This window comes from Athene cunicularia (assembly GCF_003259725.1).
Source record: "Athene cunicularia isolate RWA chromosome Z unlocalized genomic scaffold, athCun1 chrZ_part1, whole genome shotgun sequence".
Taxonomy (NCBI): domain Eukaryota; kingdom Metazoa; phylum Chordata; class Aves; order Strigiformes; family Strigidae; genus Athene; species Athene cunicularia.
In genome coordinates, this window is record NW_020799142.1 from 484,153 (window position 1) to 502,270 (window position 18,118).

Here is an 18,118-nt window from a genome sequence, read left to right on the forward strand (position 1 = left end):
GACACAAAGAACTATCATGGTATTAAATATGATAGTCTGGATTTACAAGCCAGCAACATCTCATTATTATTGTAAAGAGAGAGGTTATATTCTGGTTTCTGCACTACTACCCTCCTGTCCTACTTTTTATGGTCTTTCCATACCTAACTCCTATTAGGTATAGTAAGAGAAGAGAACACCTGGCCAAATGGTTAATACAAGTCAATCAGTGTGGTCATTCTGAAGTCTATCATTACTGGCATGAAAACTCACCCTGGCATAGTCACATGGCTTTTCAATTTTATTTCTGACATACAAGCCAGGTTGTATTTAACTAATAAGATAAAAAGAGCACAAATGGAAAACCAGCTATTGGATCCAAGAAATTGGATTCTGGTCACTTATCTACAATCATTAGCATTCCAGACTTAAAACACAAGAAGAGCAGGACCATTCTGACACTAAAGCATTACAAAAAGGCATATTGCCGAATTCACAGTAATTCTGTCCTGGTTTCTCTAGCTCACCATCAGTATGTCTGTGAGCATGAGGGTGCACATCTGATGCATCTTCAGAAGAAATTTTTTATGTAGACTTGCATAAGAAACAGTGGGCAGGGAGAGGGGAGAGATTGCTCCATCAATTCGGATGTTTCAAAAAAATAAAAAAAGTGAAAAGACAAGATGAATAGAATTTTAAAGTGCAACATGCAGCCCTTTGAAAGCATACTGGGGAGGGGGGAAGAGAAAAGCCTCACAATTTTCCCTTCCATCTCCTGCACACCCCTCCTCTTTAAAAGAATCTTTATTGTTATTAAGGGTCATTTCTGACTAATGTATCCCTTTTCATAAATCTCTGATGTTGATATTCACTGTGCCAGAGTCCAAATGCATTCATATAAATAACTAAATTTTACTTTTTACAGAATTTCACATTAAGTAATAGCCAAGTCATTCACAGAACTTTCTCCAGAGTCAGAGCAAGTCTTGGGGGATCTTCGGTCAAGATCTCAACTTAGTTATCATAGCAATAGTAAAGAAAGAGATGCCAGAGATTTATGGGTATTTACATGATCAGATTTCCTTCTCCTTTTATGATTTTTTCTCTGATATGATATACCCAACCAAACTGGCGATGAGAAAAAAAATTTTAACCGAAGACTTCAAACTGAGAAACTAAAGTTATGAAATCAAATATGCAGGTATTATGAGTCACTGCTGACCTATCGGAAGAAGCTCAAGATAAGCAGTTTAAAAAAAAACAAAAACAAACACATACAAATTCCATTAGACAAGAACCCCTCCACACACATTTCCACAGTAAAAACATCCCAAACAACAACATCTTTTACCACTATTTTGTGCCTCTAGCAATATTTATGGTTTCAAGTGTACATTTAAGATCTCAGCCAATGACGTACCAAAATTAATTTACCAGTAGAAACTTTGTTCAGCCCCAAATATAACAGTAATTAAGAAATCTAAACTATTATTTAAGCACAAAATTACTTGACATAGTTTTAATTGCACTATCATTTTTTATCATTATTTCTTATTTGATTTGTAGTAAACACAGATATTCACAGCAGCAAAACTGTGCTACCAGGAAAGTAATCATGTTCACCCTACATTCTTAATAATGCTTTCACAAAATAATCTAGGTACAACCTTATTGGTAGTATCAAAAATTCACCTCTATTTCAGGGAATACATGCAGATGCTTACACTTCTTGCAATCATGGACCTTGGAAAATAAATACAATTGCCTACAGTCATGCTATCACTGCTAACTCCAGTAGTACTATTTCAGAAGTTCCCTTTCTTTTTCCAGCTTAAAGATATTTTTGACTAAACAATCAATGACTCCAGCCCTTTCAGAACAATTCTTACATTACATGAACCTTCTGATTGTACAACTATTGCAGGTCACACAAGTCATAAATTCTAAATAAAGAACGGGTTAGTTCCATTAGACATCTGTTGTCTCTAGAAAAGAAATGTGACTGTCATGTGTGCATACCACCAAGAAAGAGGCCAGAAGAATTCAGCTTGTGAAGTCTCCTGAAAGTACTAACCTGTGGCCAAACAGTGAATTCAAAATTCAAAACAATCCAGCTGAAACAAGATTTTTACAAAAAATGTATGACAAAGAAGAGAAAGCGCAGAACATACTCTTGTTGCTCTAAACATATTCTTCTGTTCTCTAGAATTTAACTCATTCCCATTTTCTCCATTAATTTCTGCTCCTTTTTTGTTTGTTTGTTTGTTTTTTAACCTTTCCCACATAAATTTTTATACTTGAGAACTCAGGAAATGCAATTAGGCATTATCAAAATAGTGATACACTTCCAGAAAGTCCTCCATAAAGCATTCTAGCAATTGCACTTGTCCTCTTGCTCTTTTGAATCTTTCATGAATAGAGATAAACCTGCAGACAGACCCTGGAAGCAGAAACTGATACATCCCAGAATCCTAGAATATCTTGAGTTGGAAGTGACCCATAAGGATCAGAGTCCAACTCCCAACTTACTATCTCATATAAACATCAGTATGGACAACTTGAAATCATAGCAAATCCACGGTCACTAAATACACCTGCCCACAACTAAGGCCAAGAGGTACATGAAGAAGATAGCAAGCTAAAAGGAAGCCACTACAAAAGAACTTCCTCTCTAAAGACAATTCTTCCCTTTTGTGTTCTTTCTGCCACAAAAATGAACTAACAGCATTAGAATTGTGCAGCTGTTGGTTATCTCCTGTGAACTCCAAGGAAACAAAGATTGTCTTTTCTGTCATTGCTTCTTTTTGAGCATATCAGTGTTCAACTTGTCTAAACAGGAACCAAGTTTCCTGCACAATTAGTACAGGACACCATAAGAAGGCAGGGAAATGAGAAGAATGGTGGGTGAGCCAGAGGAAAATAAAAACTTTACTTAGAAGTATGTAAGGCTAGTTATTGATTATTTTCACTTACCTCTTTCGGAATTAACTTGGCAAGTTGCTTCCTGTTGCTGTTTTCCCGTGTTCTTCCCCTAAATCTACACTAGACCATAACATTTCAGATTACTGTGTACATAAAGACTATCAGCTATAGGTACACATAAATGTGAAAAGTATTATGCCCTCTTTCTTAATTACCACAGGCTCTTGTTGTTGGCACTGCATTTTGGTTTTCACTTTTTTTTAATAGTAATCTGAAGTGACTGACCTCTTCATATGGGTTTCCTAGCTCTTCAACTAATGACTCCTCAGGTAAAATCCACAAAATGTAATTACAAATGTGCAACTGTATGAACTGAAATAACTTTTCCCTCTTTCTGAAAGAGAATTTTAATATTTTCCTACAGAAAATAAGATCTAGTAGAAACTATATTTCTGTTTTGCACTTGCTGGAATGACACCACTTGCTTTCTAAATTATGTTCCTCTTCAAAACCTGAAAACCTATTTTTCCTTCAGTATTTTCTGATAGTGGTTATCTGCAATGAGTTATCATCTACTGCTCTTTCCAAGCATCTGCAGCCCTCTAAAAGAGATGTAGGGTCTTTTAATGACATAGATAATTTCCTGTATTACCTCACTGAAAAAAAAAACCTCCAGTAATAATTGTTTATCTTGCTCAATGTGGAAATGACAGTAAAAATTTGCACTTTGAAGTGAATCTTAAAAATGCCAATGCTATTGTTTAAAATCTTAATTATTGTCTTATTTTTTATTCACTTGGCTCAGTAGAAGATAAGCAACTTCAAACCTGAAACCGTACACCATTCTAACTTGTTTGTAGTATTCTTTCTGAAGTATTTTAAGGGTTTAAAATACTGGGTCAAAAATGCTTTTTAGTTGTTTTCTCTCAGCTGATCAAAATTACAGCAATGTTCAATTTAATGTAGCTAAATTCACTGAGACATCTTCTGATATTTGCTATAAACTGCAACTCTAAATAAACATATGTCTTGCTAACACAGCTGGAAATATTTCACTTTATCTAAACTGATATTGCTTGTTTTAATAAGCTTCAGCACTTCAGTTTATGAAACCAACATTCTACAAATAAAATTATTCAGATAAAAAGATTTTTCTCTCATTTGCGATTATTTTTTTGTTTTTTACTTTTCTCCGGATATACATCTATCCAAAAAAGTTTCCCTGTTTTTTGTTTATGTGAGTGATACTGCAGGCAAGGCTGTATTTTCCTAGCTTATTAAAAAAAAAAAAAAAAGAGTAAGTGGCAAAAAGGAAACCTGCATTTCTCTCACCTGCTTAGGCGTCACCCCAGGCATAAGAATGTCCAGTACAAAATCTGACAGACCAAGTGAAATGACCGGCCGGTCACTTCCAATGCATTCACTGGGAAGAGATCTGGTAGTATCTCTATACCTTAAAAAGAAGGAGGAAAGATTTTTTAAAATATTGATTTTTGTTATGTCTTTCTAAAAATAAGTGTCTTCAGAACTAGTAAAGAAGTTAGACAATGCTGAGTAGCTCCAGGAGTGACCAGGAATTTCACTCCTTCATGAGCTGAGGAAAACGTAGTTATCAAGCAGTTACTGAAGTAGTTTCTCTGAGCAGACAAACTAGTTTGGAAAACATTAGCTGAAAATGTAACCTTTCATCTCATCTAAATAACTGTTTGAGGTACATGGATGTACAGACAGAGTATTAACTCACTATAAAATATCAAGTACTGTAATCATTCATGACAGTTGGGGTTTTTTTTTAAGACTATGTGCCTGATGTATAATTCAATACAGATTAAATTTAAATAATATGTAAAGGGGAAATTTTTATTTCCAACACCATGACATCTATAGCAAGTCCTATTGTAAATAGCAAAGTAAACCAGTAAGTTTTACAACTTCACATGAATATCAAAGTTTGTATCAAATGCAATCTATAAACAAATTTTAAAAAAATGTAGAACACTCAGGAACTAAATGGTAAGACATCTGAAACATGATGCAACACTGATAAATTTTTAATATATATAGTCTTGTTTATATATAAATATAGATGTAACATGGTAACTACAGTGCCCAATATACCTCTCAAACAGTAAAACACTGTTTTGGAGACTTAAGAGGCTACTTTTCTTGTCCACACTACATTAAATTTTATCTGTGCAATTTTGCATTCAAACTCACCCGAAATTTCCCAGCATTACCCAGTTTCAAGCTAGTTGATGCTTTCTCATTAAAACATAATTTTATACTGCAAGATAACTTGAGAAGCTAAAATAGATTTACTCCCTGTGTAGTCTCAAATACACTTGTGGTGTAATCTAAGAAGTTCCACTAATTGTTGTTTTACCATCCTAAACTCACATTATATAGATCAGCCTATGCATAAAACAAGTTTTATGTTCAATATGACAAGAGTGCCATTTCAAAATTGCAGAAAGAAAATTCAGAGCAAGTGAGAAAAACTGAACAAATACCAAATGCATTTTTATCTAGGACATGCATTTTCATAATTCCGTATCTTAAGTGACTGCATGCATTCAACACAGAAGGTCTTCCTGCATAACCCACCTCTTGAAGACAGAAAGCGGGCTTCTGAAACCCAAACAGATGTTTTGAAAAACAAGAAACAGTATTAGAAGGTTGTTAATGAGGCCAGCCATGTCCACCCTGCTGTTTCTGGCCTGATTAAGGGAGCAGAAAAAGGGCAGTGCAGTTCTATCAGCTGTGATCCTGACAATTAGATGGCAGCAGCAGCAGTATCAATTCACTACTTCATTATTATGTGCTCTGTGGGCATCCTCTAGCTTCTGACAGACCATCTGTCTTGGAAAGTGATGCACTGTACATCAGGGACGTGGATAATGCTATTTTGTCCTTATTATTAGCTGTAAAAATCTGTTGAAGAATCTTCTTGCTGATAGATGACACTGTACTTGTATCCACTTAAGGACCTGAAAAGAAGTAGGCACTCCTGACGCTTTGTCTCCAGGTTGTGCAGTTAAATCTTCATGTTACTTCTCAATCCACAGTGCTGGAGACTCCAAGTGGCATCGCAGAAACCAGCATCAGTCATCCTTCAGAACATGTGAAAACAGAAGCAGATAAAGGATGACTAACACATTACAACATTAGTTCTCAGAAAATCCCTGCTGAGACATTTTAATACATGAACTTTCACCAGCTTTAGTCCAACTCAGTAAAGATTGCACTGTCTGTTGATTCCTTATTTTCCACCCCTCCCATCCACACAGGGTCAGAAACTGACATATTTCATATTTATATAAAAAACGCTCTCAAACACATTTTTCATGATAGGAAAAAATATTTTAAAATCCCTCAATATGCAAAAGGCAAAACATGGAGTATTTCACCATACAAGCATAAGTATGATGTGTTCTACAAGCAGCAAAAAACAGCCAAACACTGACATCACAAGAATCAAGGTTTGTAAATTTTATCAACTATCACTAAATGTTTCTGCTCATATTGTAGGCTGGGAGAATATTTTACTACAACCTATAAAATACACCATTATGTCATTAAGGTGTCTGTTTCTTATGTCCTTTAACTTACTTTTTATATCCATTTCAGAAAATCGATACAAATTATTTTTGGAAATACCGCAACATAAACTACTGAGATCAGACTGCTTTATATTAGTTTAATATTCATATATTAAGGTTATATCAACATAAACCATTACACTCCTCATCACTTTAACTGTTCTTTCTTTCCAATTTGACACAACATTTCAATTTCAAAATTTTTAAGTTTTTTTATAAGTATGCTAGAAAATCACATTGTGTGTTACTGGAGACATATACTGGATTTTTTACTGAGCAATGCAGTTCTGGCATAAGAAGAATTTCAAGTCATAATAAAAATCTTTGAAATGTATTATGTAGTAAGTTTTTTAAGATGAGTAATAATAGGAAAAAACACCCAAAAGCAACCATCTCCCACCCCTGGAAGACAGTCAAAATAATGCTGTAAGGACGAAATAGAAAAGGATTCTGACATGAAACAAAAGTAAAAATCATCTGTTTTACAAAAATGTCACTTCCATCACAGGGAACATGTACTGAAAAGGCTGCTTATGAAACAAAAGTGCTTATGCAAAGACTAAGAAGCCATGCTGGCCACTTGCCGGTTGTTTGGCAGCTACACTAGATCTGCACTGAACTATTTGTAAAAACCTGATTACATTAATCAGCAATAAAATTGCTTATTTTATTCACTGAAGGATGAAACAAAAGATTCAGTCACAAACAACTAAAAATAGACTACTTCTCAGTTGTCAGCCCACCAAAACCATGCCAAAGCTGTCCAAAATAATTCATGCAAGCAATGATACAAGACTAATTCTTTTTTTTAATGTAAAATTTCATGTCCTCACTTCTGTGATATAAAATTGTTTTCATAAGTGAACTGTGGAAAGCTGCAACACATATAAAGGACTGTACTATGATGGAAACCAAAAATCATTTAAAAAGAAGACAGGTGTGATATGCTTCACAAAAAGTTAAGACAAGGCTTCATTACTTGTACTCTTTAAGGTATAATTATGCAACAGCTACTGTTCAGCATCTTTGTAAGCCATCTGGCTGGAAGTTCTAGGGCTTTTAAAATTTGTGTTACCCAAGGAATTATACCTTTGTTTTCAGACCATACCGTAAAAACACCTGATAAGCAAGAACTCTGAAGAACAGAAGCAGGAAGAATACACTGGATTTTAACACATATAGAATTACAACATTCCAACTTAATTTTTTGGGATCTGAAAAGATATTTCCCAGTGACTAGAAATAAAAACAAACATTTTTTCTTTGCCAGCTTCAAGACATTTGACACTGATTACACCAAATCTGTTACAAACATCTACCTGATTTACAAATTAAAAGGCAACTACTGAGAAACCTGATCGTTAATAGTTACTCCTCATCTGAAATATGAGAATAAAAATTCTCACTGCAGAGTTAAACATGGCAATAGCAAAAATCACCAGAACACACCTTAATGTTACAGAGGAATATCTGACAATTCATGGGTTTTAGAATGCTGACCACGAGAGAGGAAAAAAACCCATAATCTGGAATTACACACAAAAAAAGAAGACATTAAATCCGTAGTGAGATCAATACATGTATGCCCAACATCTGTACATTCTACATAAAAAATGGCCCAATTTCATCAGCTGTGTTTTTACCTACAGTTTCATCAGCTTCATGGATATGAAATGGATAAAAATTCAATGCACCTGGTACTGAAGATTAGACCCCTGCACAACCAAATTTTATATTTGGGAGATAAGAAGAAGAAGAAAAAAAAAAGGCAGCACTATCATGAACAGAATTCGATGTCATTTCAGACGATGCAATACACAAGAATACCAGACAAGAAAGGAAAGTGAGGATGAGAGAATCATTAACAAGATTCACAGTTACTTAGGCTCATTATGTGGACATCTTGATACCACTGTTTTGCTTTCAGTTTGGGATGAGAGATCCCAAGAGAACATAAGCAGTGAAGTATATAACACATAATTAAAGACAAAGACTGGAGTGAAATGAGAAAAATGGAGAAGAAAACTAGATTAGGAAATGTAAGCATGTTACTTTATCCCACATGACCCACCCAGACATAGAAGACAACGATATAAAACAAGGGAGTGAAGAAAAAAAATAAACCTGCCATCAACAACTAGCACAAGGAGACCTTACTGAATAAGCTAAGGGAAAAAAGAATGAAAGAAGTGGCCAAAAAGATGGAATTCAAAATACAATTCAAAATAGCATGCAAAATTAAGTAAGAATATTCCAGTGTGATGTTATAGAAATTAAACAGTGAGTCTTTCACAAGAATAGCAATTAAATAATCAATTTCCAAAAATCAACTACAGAAAAAGAAAGCTCTGCATTAACTACAAATTCATAAAGCACATTATAATAACTTATTGCTTCCAGTTTAGTAACTATAAGATTTTATATACAGTACCAAGTGAAGAAGCCAGAAGAAAAAACCTCAACTTCAATCACCCCTATCTTCAAATTAAAAAAAGATTGTTAAAGCTTATGGGCATTAATTTGAAAGCTGATCACAGGTGGTAATTTCTCATAGTTGAATCTATTTTCTTCTTTCTTACACATTGAAATAATGGAATTGATCAAGGACTACCTGAGTTCTGTCTTCAGCTAGAGAACAAAGTTCACATATCATCTTAAGACAAAACTTTCAGCTTAAGCAACAACTGGGTATACAAACAAGTATAAGGTAAGTTCAACAAATGAACTAGAGCTAGACCTCTAAGTTGAAGCACGTTGGTTCTAGTAACACAGGAAAATCAGTATGTACTGGGATCATCTTAGGAATTCATAATGCACTAAATACAGCCCCCTACGACACCTTGGTCAAAGAGGCACACAAAAAGTGTCTAGCAAGAACTGTCAAATCAGACAGCCTCTTGAGCCTCAACGTCAATAAAAAACATTTCACAACCAGTCAGGTATCTAGGGTTGTGAGTGCAATTATCAGAAACACAGCTGCATAACAGTGATGACACCAGACTGGGAGGAGTGGCTGATATCACTCTGCCATTCAGAGGGACCTTGACAGGCTCGAGAGGTGGGCTGACAGCAACCTCATAAAGTTCAACAAGGAGAAGTGCAAAGTCCTGCACCTGGAGAGGAACAACTCCAGTCACCAGTACATGGTGGGGGCCACCCAGCTGGAAAGCTCCTTGGCAGAAAAGGCTTTGGAGATCCTCATGAACACCAGGCTGAACGTGAGCCAGCGATGTGCCCTTGCTGCAAAGGAGGCTAATGGCACCCTCAGCTGCATCAGCCAAAGTACTGCCAGCAGGCCACGGGGATCCTTCCCCTCTACTCAGCACTGGTGAGGCCACACCTGGAGTACCACACAACCAAGTTGGTGAAGGGTCTAGAGGACAAGTCTTATGACAAGCAGCTGAGGGAACTGGGGTTGTTTAGCCTGGAGAAAAAGAGGCTCAAGGGAGATCTTATTGCTTTCTACAACTACCTGAAAGGAGATTGTCAGTCTCTTCTCCCAACTAACAAGCGATAGAACAAGAGGAAATGGTTTCTAGTTGCATCAGAGGAGGTTTAGATTGAATATTAGGAAAAATTTCTTCGCTAAAGGGCTACCAAGCATTGGAACACAGGCTGCTCAGGGAAGTAGTTGAGTCACCATCCCTGGAGGTATTTGAAAGACACACGGAGATGTGGCGTTTAGGGACATGGTTTAGTGGTGGACTTGGCAGTGTTATCGGTTATAATGTTAACGGTTGGACTTGATGATCTTAAGGGTCTTTTCCAACCTAAACATGATTCTATTCTATGACAAGACCAGAGCCAAGGGGCACAAACTGAAACACAGGAGGTTCTCTCTGGGCATCAGGAAATACTTCTTCATTGTGAGGGTGACTGGGCACCCAGACACAGATTTAGGCCCCTGGCTGTAGGTGGATCTGCCTGAGCAGGGATGATGGACAGGATAACCTCCAGATGTCCCTTCCAACCTCTATCATTCTCTAAGTCTGTGAAAATAAGTTGTTTCAACCTTTAAAAATAATATATAAAGCATTTCAGTATGTTAATTAACAGTAGCAAGACAATTTTAGATAAATAGATGGCAGATGATGGGGGATTGTAACCATGTAAATTCTAGCATTCTCCATGACAGGAAGAAGATAAAAGGATCCAAGGATAGATGATACCAAGTATTTTCCCTTTGGATTGTGGTGGCAGAGGATGAAAAATTTCTATTTTCCAAACTGATGTCTCCCAGTTACTTTTACAACTCCTCTGCCAATACAGGGCAATGAATGAGTAAAAAAATGTCAGGAAATCCAAGAAAGTTCTCCTCAGATAAGCTGCTTTTACAGATTAACATTCTTTGGACAACAATGAAAATATGATTTCAGAAAACACAGGGCCTACGCAGTTTTTAATGCAATGTATGGTCAAACAAATGTAGGCCTATATTTAGAATTTTGGGGTTTTTTGTTTTTTGTTTTTGTTTTTTTTAATAAGTATCCTAAACTTTTTGAACTAAATAATATATTTATAATCTTAGAAAATTCTTCCTTAAAGTTTGGTTATGTTGTTTGTGGAAAATTGTTTACTTTCCTTTAAGCTTTTTTTTTTTTTTTTTTCTTTTTTTTCCTTTTTTTTTTTTAACAGGAAAACATTTAGAACAAGTTCTTCAGGACTGGGTAGAATCAGATCTCATGTTAGCTTGATTCAGTTTTGGTATTTATAATGTAAAGCCACATACAAAACATGTATCTTGTATGTGGTTGCTAGGTCAGGTCAGAAGGATCAGTAACATCACCTCTTCTCATTCCTGGCACAGAAATACACTTCACCCACTCACCTTTGTACTGAACTTAGCAATAGCATTTACTGAGACTACCTTTTTCATCGTGTTTTGAATACAAATTTGAATAGGTGCCTGAATACTTTCTAACAGCTGCACTGGATCAGAAAGCTATCTTTTCAGGCAAATCTCCTACATCTTAGTTGGGAAAACATATATATATTTTCAGTTTATTTGCAAACTTTTTTACTTTATATCTGCTAAGGGCTTTTTTGTGTTTTAAATAGAATCTTCCACAGAATGTGTGACAACCGTAACACGAGAAGCAATGGCAATAGCTTTGCTTGATACTGGTTAATTGCTGTTTTCCACAACTCTTGACAGATGTGGGTATAAACCTGATCATCACACTTTCCTATACCACACTACAAAATTCTCAAGCTTCATGTTTTCTGATTCCTGCACAATGGCCATGACTTAAGAATGAGGAAGAATCTACTCTAATAAAAGGAAACTAAGGACAGGACTTAGCTTGTCCTTAGGTTAACTAATTTCAACAAATTAGTTGAAAAGCATTTCTGGAATATAGTTTGGACAGCACCTAATAATTCTGGCTTAATCTCTTCGGACCCTGTGTATCAGAAGGCAAAAAAATATAAGCTTTGCATTTTACTACAGAAGTTCCGGAACCTTGCTAAGATCTGCAAGATCTACTTGTAACGCCCTATATTGGTGTCACAAGTGTTGCAACCTCCATGCTTTCAGTGGTAAATGTATAGGTAGGTATTTAAATGCAAAGTTTAATCAATTTTTTTTTAAACCCAACCTACTAATTATTTTATGTATTTTGCATTGTTTGCCTTTTTCTTCAGAATGCAATCTCTATCCTGTCCTATTCCATCTGTCAGGTGATTATTTTGATTCCCTGAAAAGGCAGAAATTAAAAAGGCTGGGTTTTGCAGTGACCTTAAGCATGATATAACTGATTTATGCCAATACACTGTTCTGAATGGTGTTAGTTAAGTAACGGCTCCTATGGAAGAAGGAAGGGAGCCAGAGAGGATTCAGAAAGACAGAATTTAGCAGGAATCAACTCACTATTGGAGCAGGGGATGGGATGGCTTGATAGATAACAGCAACAAATTATACATCACACCTTTCAAATACCATGTTAACTGTAGGCCAGATCTTGAACAAAAAAAAATCTTCTGCCCTAAAGTCATTCTACTTAGAGATCTCATTTTACGTAAGAGTTAAGAATAGCCTAGAAAATAGTTTGCAGGCTACAATAAATTTTTATGATGAACTTTCATTTGTCCATTTTACCTTTCTCTGGAATAGTCCACTCTAACTGGACATATTTTAGTTGTCCTTTGTCAGTAATAAAATACAGAAGTAGCAAGAAGACTTTCAGGATCATTTACCAGCCTTTCCACTAGTTTAATTAACAATATTCTACGGTTTACTTAACAACAATAACTTTATCTAAACATATAAACTATAAACGAACCTCTTAGGGAAAAAGAGGGGTATCTTCAGAGAAGATTAGGCTCTTTCACAAAGAGAAATTCCACAATCTCTCAAGAATAGCAATAACCTAAAAAAAACCCTTGAGCTCCAGATTTTCAGAGTATTATTGTACCCAGTATTTTGCTACTCTAAATCCTAGAAGTAGTAACAAAAAGTTTATTGAGACAAGTATAGTTGAATACCATGCTTGAAGTAGTGCAGGGACAGACCCAAGAAACCTTCAATTCTCTCTCCAAAGCAGATTCAACAGAATCAAGAGCAATGGCAAATCATCAAACACTTAAGAATAAAATTTCCCTGTTTGCATATAATTTAGAAAGGTCACAATGTAAGAGAGCTTACTTTTTCAGCAGATATTGGTGTTGAGTTAGACTTTTATTGAGATGACAGGGCTACAAGGTCAAATACTTCAAAAAAGCAGGGTGTGAGGGGAAGAACATTTGCTTGCAGACTTCATGTAATTCCTTTTTCCACATACGATTTAAAAACAGAGCCTTTTGTCCAGCTCATTGAAAGACAGGGAATTAAATCAAAACCATGAAGTGTAGTGCAGAGCAGACTTCAGGCAGTGCAAACCCCAGCAGAATATACACCTTTGGAAAACTGCTTGGTACTTTCAAGCAAAAACCTACCCTTTGTCCCTAATCTATTCTTCATCAATTCCTTCAAACACCTCGGAAGATTTCCGAAGGTAGTCTCTCCAAAAACCACACTTATTGATGTTCCACGTGTTAGGGCATTATTTTCCTAACGATCCAAATAACCTGGTAAACAGTACACAACTAGAATGAAACTTCAAATGTAGCAACAGAGTAAAAGTCTAGAAATGAGCAAATTATTTTAATAAAAGGTCTTTAGTATTTACTCTGGTAATTGAACAAAACAGGTGTCATTCTGGAAATCTCTAAAAAATAATATATATGCATATATATCTCACAACATTTAAGTGACAGTCTTTACATTTAGTGATTACAAATTGTATGAGTCTATCTTGCAGTAAACATACTTTGGCTGAAACTGTTCAGCACACAAGGAATTGCCAGTGCACACAGCAACAGTCCAAAACAGTAACCTTTAATATACCAACTCAACTATAAGATATATGTTGGAGCTGTAATAATACCACTCTACTAATTTCAATTAAATAATTCTACAGGATGAAAAGGCAGCAGATAAAATCTGTGCCAAACCTCTTCCCAAATAAAATTAATTATGAATATTCACCATCTGTCAGTCAGGAACAACATGCTTTATTTTAAAAATAGAGGCAGAAATAAAGGAGAACTGCCAATTTCCACCCCCACCTCCCTACTTTTAGAATATGACATAAATTCAAAGCACAATTACTTACAACTAAAACTGCCTTTCACTACTTCAAAATATCAGCCCATGTTTGAAGTTAGGAACAATTCATTACAGACAACTAAGGAATGTTTAATTAGGTACTTGTCCAGCATTACAAAAGAACTGCATAGTAGAAGTTCATCTCAGGCTCAGCCACAGAGCAGTAATAAAACTGTGGCAAGCACAGCAGATAATTCAAAATTAAATGAGATTAATGGATACAAAGAACCAATTTACATCTTTTCCCTATTTTGAGGTTTACAGCCTCATTGATATTGCAAACATTCCGAGAAGCCGAAGTTAGAACTTGCTGACAACTAACACCTGAAGTCAGACAAGTTACACATACATATCCACAGATCACTCATTCCCTTTAGAAGAATACTGCATGCAGAAAATTAATATAAATTTAGTGTTGTAAATACAGAAAATGAAACCGTATAATTCTTAGGCTTAGTACCATCAGGTTATAACAGTAAAGATTTTCAATCTGGTTAAGATTTATGTGGTAGGATTATGCATCCTTTTTCTCAACACATTCCAAGTTTGTTTCAAATTCACCAAACTGGAAGAAGCTTCAAAATTCTCCAATATGGCCAATGATGAGAAGAAACAGATTCAGTCCTTGTTTCCTCCTGGGGAAGGGATACAGCATGGCTCCGTCTGGCTTCCTACTCAACACTTTCTGCTGATTCAGCCCCATGAATACCAAATCCTGCCTCTCACAGAGATAGCAGGATAGGGGACAGTCCTAGGATAACTGGGACTCTGGTGGGGACTTTCTGGGGAAAGGAAATTGAAGGTACCAAGCAGATAGGCAAGCAATCAGAATGAGAAAGGTGTGCTGGTAGGTTAAGTGCAGATGCAAACTCAGAGGAAACCACAGCATGCTATTCTGCTGTTCACAGCTATAAATTTAGCTTTCAATTTTTGGACACAAGCTAATAGAAAACGAGAGGCATTCACAAAATGGGGACATGAAAGCTGGTGAACAAGCCACATGCAAGCTTTTTCAAAGATCTTCTGCAAAAAGTTCGTTCTCAAGTTTTTTTGTTGAGCAGCATTACTGCTCAGTTCACGTCATCATTTTTCCCTCAAGATGGCAGAAATCTGCCTAAAAAGTAGCAAACAAAACACTTCATCTCTGCGCCCACCCCCCTACCCCCATCCCACGGCTTTTGCTTCAATTACATTTAGCTTCAACAGAATCCTAGGACCATATAATTGTCTGACTAGTGTCCCAAAGAAAGGTAGCATTCCTTTATCCGGACATTTATTTGCACTATTTTGCAGGTCTGATCTGTTTAAAGTTTAAATAAAATTAATGACAGGAAAACCATTTAGCCTGTTCTTTTCTTCATCACTTCCAGGTTTATTTCAGTTTGTAATCAGAATGTCTTCAGTCCTATTAATTTTTAATCTCCTACATAATAATCAGTTACCCTTGTCCTGGTTCAACTGGGATAGGGTTAAGTTTCCCCAGCAGTGGGGAGAGGTCACTAGCTGGGTTATTCAATACCATGCTGACGTCAGGTCCACGCGCCAAGCACGGGAACAGTTTCCTGTGGGCTTTTGTCCGGGGAAGCACATGCAGCGGGCTAGCTGTGTCCCTTGAGGTATTTCTCTGTATATCTTTTGTCTTGTTTGCTGTTATTACTGTTTATTGTTGTTGTTATTGCCATTGTTGTTGTTCAGATTGTTATTTGTTACCCTGTTGTATTAAATTTTCTCTTATTTCAACACCGAGGTTTATGCCTCACTTCCAGCTCTGCCCAGTCCGAGGGTGGGGGAGGGACCACGGCAATGTGGTCCCTGGTCCTGACAGGGCCTAAACCACCACAACCCTGATATGTAAGACTTTTTTAGACATGACAGAACTTCCAAGCATTATGGTCAGAACATGAATTCTTAGCCAAACTGGAACACAGGGAACAGAAAAGAATTTCTGGTCCCAAGTGCTAGAGAAGAAGCAAGGAGATCCACCATGTTTCTGGGCTTGTCAAGAGAGAATAAGGACAAATTTCACCAAGATAAAGTGCATTTTAAAAAATAAAAATATTAAAAATAAACATAAAAAATAAAAACATTATCACAACCCATGAAATGGTATCAGAGCTACTGCTGCCCACAGACTCATCACTCTCACATATAAAAAGCCATGAAGCATCACAAACATTTATTATTCACAATTGAGATTCCTCTTTTATTTGCACAAGTTCTTCAGTTAACCAAAAAAGGAAACATGTAAGATCAACAGTCCACTGTTCAAAGTAACTAGTATGCAGAAGGAGATTCAAGCTGTCTGCCAAGTATCAACAAGCCAGGTTTCAGAAAGGCTCATAGTTCCTTTATGCTAGACTCTCCAAGGCAATCATCGTATTAAATACTGAATGCTCTTAAAAATACAGCCTATACATGATTTGTCCACATGAGCCCAAATCTAATCCCATGAACTCAGCTGGATTACTCACAAGAAGACTCACTCACGTACATATGCACTGGAAACCTAGCCAAGATCCAGGCTGCATAACCATCACAAAATGGTAAGCACATAGGTAGGTCTGTAGGAATGATTTTTATTCACGGTATAATAGACTGGTTTTTCTGATTTGTGATTTTCATAATCAAGTTTCCAGAAGAAAAACTGTTTTGGCACTAGTTCAATTAAAACCCAATAAAACTAATTTGCTACTGAAAATTTGTATAAAATGATTGCTCTTCTAATTAATTTAATAATATATATTAATGCTTCATTTTAATGCAGTGGCATGGAAGAGCTACAAACTAGAAATAAGAGACTGTCCTTCCAGAATCATATTTGTGAAGAAACTCATTTACATACTTGTATTTTGTCTAGCTCAGCTACAGCACCTTCACATTAGTTTAGTGAACTTCATGAATCTGTAATAAAAATATAGTTTTAAAGGAAGCACTTTTAAATTAACATATTGATGCCAATTAAGGGCATACTACTGAACTTTTTAATAATGGAAAAACAGTTGATTGAAAGGTTTCATATGTACTGCAGTGCTTATTAGAAATTTTACCAATGCAACACAGGCTTACCTACCCCCACATAAAAATTTTTCATAGTATTTCAGCTCCTCCTAGCATAACATCATCTGTTTCTTCAGCTACAAGACCAAAATCCCCCAGTCCCAGTTCCCCACTCCACAGGACGGATTTTTCTGACAGGGTGAAAGCTATGGAGCAAAAGGGGGTGTTGATCAAGGAGAGAAGAAATAAAAGTCACTCATCTGCTGTACAGAAATAGCAGCAGAAAAGCTAAAAAAAACCCAAAACGCAAAAACAAAGCCCCCCAAAAAACAGGGTCCCTGAATAGAACATTTCTTAATTTGTAGCATTATTTTTTACATGTCTAATACTCTATAAATGATAAACAGAGTTGTTCTCCTACATTTAGTTCCTGCTGGGACAAGAACATACATTTTTGTAGGAAAATAAAAAAATAAAAGTCAGTATAGAATTTTCCAAAATGCTAAATTACAAAATAATAAAGACTACTATGTACTGAGCTAGTTACAGCTTACTTTTTCTTTCACCTATTTCTCAAGGGCTAAACAAAACATTACAAAGATTTTTAGCATGTTACTTGTAGATTCAGACACACATTTTTATTTAAGCTAAGTCCCAAAAACTGAATCCCAAGACTTTAGATATGCAGCAGTTGAAAGTAATTAGACAGAAATGAGTAATTAGACAGAAATGAGAGCAAAGTAAAAAAATTTCAAAGATTAATTTTTTTAGGTCAGCACTAAAAATTGTTAACACAAATATTTCATTGTCACATTGTAAGTCTTCCTTAACCACTGATAAAATAGAAAGAAACCAGACTTTTTAATGTGGTTTAGTGTGATATATGAAAAGAGTTTTGTACTACAAAATAAATTTGCTCAGTTTGTGGTAACGGAGAAACAAGTCAGCTATAACCAGACTTAAGCACACTACCAGA

General features: G+C 35.9%; 1 protein-coding gene across 9 annotated transcripts in view; it reads right to left on the reverse strand.

The window, feature by feature from the left end:
* The window catches only part of PAM (peptidylglycine alpha-amidating monooxygenase), a 135,461-nt gene that overhangs the window by 95,492 nt on the left and 21,851 nt on the right, over window positions 1-18,118 (reverse strand). For 6 of the 9 annotated variants that reach the window (XM_026865672.1, XM_026865671.1, XM_026865667.1 and 3 more), the window contains exons 1-2: window positions 5,506-5,621; window positions 4,234-4,354 (exon numbers count right to left, since the gene is read on the reverse strand). In XM_026865672.1, coding sequence (XP_026721473.1) covers window positions 4,234-4,354; window positions 5,506-5,597 — 213 coding nt within the window. In that variant the 5' untranslated portion in view covers window positions 5,598-5,621. Of the gene's footprint in view, window positions 1-4,233; window positions 4,355-5,505; window positions 6,012-7,949; window positions 7,970-18,118 lie in introns of those variants that run through there. The other 3 variants (XM_026865663.1, XM_026865664.1, XM_026865665.1) reach the window with 2 other exon arrangements.